This window comes from Elgaria multicarinata, chromosome 8 (assembly GCF_023053635.1).
Source record: "Elgaria multicarinata webbii isolate HBS135686 ecotype San Diego chromosome 8, rElgMul1.1.pri, whole genome shotgun sequence".
Classification (NCBI taxonomy): domain Eukaryota; kingdom Metazoa; phylum Chordata; class Lepidosauria; order Squamata; family Anguidae; genus Elgaria; species Elgaria multicarinata.
The window spans coordinates 10,210,952-10,216,951 of record NC_086178.1 but is presented as its reverse complement, the minus strand read 5'-3'; the positions used below and the strand labels follow the sequence as shown (position 1 = coordinate 10,216,951).

General features: G+C 39.3%; 1 protein-coding gene across 1 annotated transcript in view; it reads left to right on the top strand.

Annotated features, from left to right (window-relative positions):
• The first annotated feature begins 1,244 nt into the window (after positions 1-1,244).
• LOC134402401 (cytochrome P450 2J2-like) overlaps positions 1,245-6,000 on the top strand; it is a 48,287-nt gene continuing 43,531 nt past the window's right edge. Inside the window, exon 1 of the mRNA XM_063131829.1 lies at positions 1,245-1,487. Coding sequence (XP_062987899.1) covers positions 1,317-1,487 — 171 coding nt within the window. The 5' untranslated portion in view covers positions 1,245-1,316. The remainder of the gene's footprint in view (positions 1,488-6,000) is intronic.

Below are 6,000 nucleotides of genomic sequence, written 5' to 3'. Positions count from 1 at the left end.
ATAAACTGAAACTCAATCCAGACAAGACGGAGGTACTATTAGCGGGTGGTTCATCTGTCCGGCGAGGTGATGTTTGCCCTGTTCTGGACGGGGTTGGACTCTCCCTAAAGGATTGGGTCCGTAGTTTGGGGGTGCTCTTGGATCCAGAACTGTCACTTGAGGCACAGGTGAACTCAGTGGCAAAGAGCACCTTTTATCAGCTCAGGCTGATTTACCAACTACGCCCTTATCTGGACAGAGATAGCCTAGTTACAGTTATCCATGCTCTGATAACCTCTCGTTTGGACTACTCAATGCGTTATATGTGGGGCTGCCTTTGAAAATGGTCCGGAAACTTCAGCTGGTACAAAACAGGGCAGCCCGCCTACTAACAGGGACTAGCCGACGAGATCATATTACGACAGTCCTTCTACAACTTCATTGGCTGCCAGTCCAGGTCCGGGCCCGATTCATAGTGCTGGTATTAACATTCAAAGCCCTAAATGGTTTGGGGCCAGGTTATTTGAAGGAACTCCTCCTCCCATATGCACCTGCCCAGACCTTAAGATCTCTGCAGGGGCCCTTCTTCATGAGCAAATCAGGAGGGCACCAGGTTTTAGAGGGCTGGTCTATGCACACGTGCTTGCAACTCTCCTTGGATAGCTGAGAGTACAGGGAGGCAAAAGAGAAAAGTTCCTGGAAATAAAAAAGACAGGATTCACACATCCCTGATGCCAACAGCCTAGAAAGCTTTAGCCAAACCAGAGAGGATAAGGCTATCAAAGGCTTTCACCTAAATGCCTGTTGCTAGAGAGCTACACTGGGAGAAGGCTAATGCCCTCATCTCTTGCTTATTGGCCACTCAGAGGCATCTTGTTGGTCACTGTGAGAAATAAGATATTGAACTACATAGGCCTTTTGTCTGATCCAGCAGGACTCTTCTTAGGTTCATACATATTTCATCAATATATGGTACACTGACATCTCTGAATATCTGTGGCAACTGGCCACCCCCCAAATGGTCCCGTGTTAGCTTTGAGCAGAATTACTCTGGCATCTCTAATTAAACACCCCTCCTTCCAATCATTAGAGTGATACATATCAGAATTAGCCATACTGCAAAGTATATGATGCTATTGTGACATAACCCTGGAGGACAAAATTATAAGGCTACAGAAGAGATTATGCTTATTTCTTTTTGTTGTTTTGTAATTGGAGAATATAAATAGATGTTAACAGGGAGCAAGACAAATAAGTGGCAAAAGGCCATCAGGGAAAGCAGAGTCAACACACCCAGACATCTCAGCAACATTCAAAGACAAAGAGAAGGCAGGAGAATGATGGAGATACGAGCACTTCTGATTGCTTTGCTGGTGGCTCTTCTGATTTTGGTCTTCCTGAGACAACTCTGGTCACGCAGACACTACCCTCCTGGGCCTCTTCCCCTTCCTATCATTGGAAGCATGTGGGGACTTGGAATTAGACTTTATGAAGATACTTTCATTAAGGTACTTCTTTCCAAATAATTTATCAATACGTTATTAAGCTGAGAAAGAGTTTAAGTGAAGAGAATTTTGAATTCTTTACTTTCTGTCGTGACTATGGACAAAAGAGTTGTGTTAATAAAATATTATGGATCAAATGTGATATGAAAAAGTATTTTAACATTATTTTTAATTGTATACATATAATTCAATGTCAGGAGTTGGTTAGCCCTTTTTCACTATCTTCTTGTTGACCGATTCATGAAACAAACTTTGTTGGAAAGCTGTTGGCACACAGATTCCACAAATAGCAAAGGTTTTCACTGTAATTCAATATTTATGTCCTTTAACTGTGATTTGATTTTTCTTCACAAACTGTATTCAGGGGGAACCAACTGTTTGTTAAGCTTTGTTTGTATACTATTTTTGGGGCAAAAATAGTGTCTGCAACAATGTAGGAACAAAGCCAGACTATAAAACACATGGTCTTCGATGTCTATATACTAATGCCCAGAGCATGGGAAACAAACAGAATGAACTTGAACTCTTATTAAATGAAGGCAAATACGACTTGATAGGTATAACTGAAACTTAGTGGGATGACTCCCGTGACTGGAATATAGCAATTGAAGGATATAACTTGTTCAAAAAGAACAGAAGAAATAGAAAGGGAGGTGGAGTTGCACTATATGTTAAAAATACTTATCCCTGCACAGAAATACAGGAAGATCAGACTGGGAGCCCCATCGAGAGCATCTGGATTAAAGTCCTGGCTTTTCTTATTACTCGCCAGTTTATCATACATACTCTAGGATAGATTATATTTTTGTTTCAAAAGAGTTTGCAACTAAGGTTTGTAAAATGGAAACGGGGGTAATAAAGGTAACAGATCATGCATTGCTAACTTTAAAGTTTACAGTTAGGAAAAATTATAAAGAAGCATTTAGGTGGAAATTAAATACAAAAATTTTGAAGTATAATAAAGTGGTAGAAAAAATGCAGAGGGAACTGTCAGAGACTTGGGAAATTAATGAGAAGGGAGGAATGACAAGGGCAGTTGTTTGGGACACCATGAAGGCAGTAGCAAGAGGGATGTGTATTAGAGAAATGTGTAATTTAAGGAGGCAACAGTTTGCAGCGCAGGAAAAGTTGGAGGTAGAGATTAAGAAGATGGAGAAAGACTATTGGAAATTTAAAAATAAACATAAATTAATAGAAATACAAGCAAAGAAAAGAGAATTAGAAAATATAGACTTGGAGGAAGTTCAGAATAATTTAATTTATATGAAAAGGGAGTATTTTGAAAATAGCAATAAAAATTCTAGATTGCTAGCCAGACTCACACAAAAGGAAAAAGCTAGGAATGGGATAGGAACAGTGAAAGATAAACAAGGGAATTATTGTCATATACTGAAGGGTAAAATAATTTTTTTTCAAGAATTATATCAAGAATTATATAAGGGAAAGGATATCCAAAAAAAGAAGTTGGAAGCTTATATAGAAAAGTATATAAAGAAGGGAATAAAAATAGAACATAAAGAGTTAATGGAGAAGGTAATAACACAAAGAGAAATTGAAGATGTAATTAAGAATTTGAAAGTGGGTAAATCACCTGGGGTAGATGGTTTAGGACTGGAATATTATAAGGTTTTTAAAACCTTCTTTGTACCGAAATTATTGAAGCTGTACAACTCCATATTGGAAGGAGAGAGGACACCAGAATCATGGGAACATTCATTAATAATTTTAATTCCAAAACTAGATAAAGATTTGACTGTCCTTGATTCATATAGACCTATTTCATTAATAAATCAAGATGCTAAAAAAATTTCAACTTTTAGCAAAGCGGTTGAATAAATTTATAGCTGAATATATAGGGGAAGATCAATGTGGATTTGTAGCAGGAAGACAAATGCATAATTTAGTGGGAAGAGTTTTAAATGTAATACAGGTGATAAAAAAGTCTAAAATTAAAGCGGGAATTTGAGGAAATTACTGGGTTAAGAATAAATTGGTCCAAATCAGAGATGATGTTATTTAATTATACTAAAAAGGAAGAGAAGGATTGGGAAGAAAAGGGAAGAGAAATGAGAGTTAAGGAACAGATTAGATATTTGGGAATTAAAATTACACAAAATTTAGAGAGTTTAGAGAAAGAGAATTTAAATAGTTTTAAAAAAGAGATTTTAGTAAAATTGGAAAAATATAAAAGATTAAATTTATCCTGGTTTGGTAGAATAGCATTAATAAAAATGAAGACTTTAGCAAAGATTAATTTTATGTTTAGGATGTTACCAATAAAAATTTCAGAATCAGAGATAAAAAGTTGGCAAAATATCATAAACAATTATTGTAATGGAGATAAGAAAGCGAGGGTAAACAAGAATAAATGGTATTTATGTCAAAAAAAAGGGAGGATTGGGTCTCCCAAATATTAAACTATATTACGTAGCTAATAGGCTAAGACATATTGTGGAGGCAATTATAGGAATAGGAGAATTAGATTGGATGGATGATAAAACTACAAGTAATATAGAGATTAATTTGGAAAATGTATTTTTTAGGGAAGGGAAAAAATGGGTTGAAACTTGAAAGTATAGGTAAACCACTCTTGAGGTTTCACTGGGAAATTTGGAGTAAATACAAAGGTGTGTTGCTCCCGAGCAATTCACCTTTATCACCAGTAATAATGCTAAAGAATTTTCTGGAGGAATTAAAGAGTAGATTAGGTAAAGTTTTAATAGAAAAAAATAAAATGAAAATAAGGGAATGATTAATAGAAATGAATACAAGAGAGGATTTGGAAGAGGTTTTAAAAGATATAAAATTTAGGCATGTGCTCCGGTCCGATTAGAAGCGCAGAAGCAGGAGCGAATTGGCCTGCTCCACCTTGCCCAGAGGCAGAGTAGAAGCGGACAGTTGACCCCTAGAAGCAAGGCTAAGAGAAGCGCCCATTTTCGGAGCGCTCCGGTTTCCGCGTTCCGCTTCTATCGCCATCTTGAAACATTTCGCCCATAGGATTGCATTGCGGAAAAGAATTGCAGATAACTGTGTTGTTTTTGAAGCTATCTTTCTAAAAATTCTTGTGCTTGGAGAGTCGTGGATGGGGGTCATTTTGAGACTACTCTCACCTCTCTGCATGGTGCGGGTCGCGCGCTAGAATTTTTTAAAAAACCGGCGGGAAAAATACCTTTTCCGAAGGGCTGAGGGGCAGAGTCAACTCCCGGTCATGATCACATGATCCCAAAGTTGGAGGAGGGGATAGGCAAAACGGGTAACTTGGGATTCTGGGAACTTCTCTTTCTTAGTCTGAACGGACTTTTCCCAGTGTTTTTTAAAACAGTAGCCCCACCAAATGCACAAACAACCTGTGAAATCATATACTAATCCAATAATAAGAGATAGAAACACAGCACTGCTACCCACCCTAACTTTGGGGAACAACTGAAAAGATGTGGTGCAAGGGGATGAGCTCCCCTAGGGCATCCCATGTGGACATGCCCTCACTCTCTCCTGTACTTGGAAGGTCATCAGAGCCTTCCAAAGAGAGTAACCCGGTGGAGCAATGCCTATCATGAGTTGAAGTGAGCGGTCTACTTCTCTTAGTGGTGGAGCGATGCCTATTATGAGTTGAAGTGACAGTTCCACTTTTCTGTTGTGGTGAAGCAATGGCTTTCATGAGCTGAACTGACAGCCTTGCTTCTTAAAAGACTGGTTGACCACCAGTCAAATTGGCAGCTGCTGCTTCCCCCTCCCCTGGGCACGTCCCCCTATTGCTGGTAAAAGACAGATATAGCCTTTTTAAAAAAGTTCTTCTTGTTGTTTATTCAGCAACACTGCTGCTTTTAATTCCACCCCTCCTTCGTTTATTTATTTATTTATTTATTCCATTTTATATGCATTACTGGCTTATCCTTGGCTCACTTCCTTATGCCCCCAGAAATGTCTGCTGCCTGCCTGCCTGCCTTCCCTCTCTCCTCCCCTGCCCGCCTTGCAGGGATGTTGTGTGTGTCTGGCTTTGACTCAGGGGAGAAGTCCTTCCTGCGCTCACTTGGAGTTTTGGAAGTTCCAAATCCATTTTTCAAGTGTGGAAGAAGATTCATATAGGTTGATCTCTACTCCCCAATTGATGGCATGTTGGGATTTCCTTTGAAATGGCCCCATTGAGATGTCCGCAGGTTTAAGCCCCGCCAAAAATCAGGGGATGATGGGACTGCCTTGAGTCTGGGCGTGCATCTGTATCCCTGGATAAGCTATCATGGTGGTGAGTTTGAGGTTTTACTTTCTAACGTGCAAATTGACGGAGCTATGGAAAGGGGTGTGAATGGGGTGTTGGATTTTCATAAATTTCCCCAAAATCAGGGATGATGGGACTGCCTTGAGTCTGGGCGTGCATGTGTATCCCTGGATAAGCTGTCATGGTGGTGAGTTTGAGGTTTCTAACGTGCAAATTGACGGAGCTATGGAAAGGGGTGTGAATGGGGTGTTGGATTTTCATAAATTCCCCAAAAATCAGGGGATGATGGGACTGCCTTGA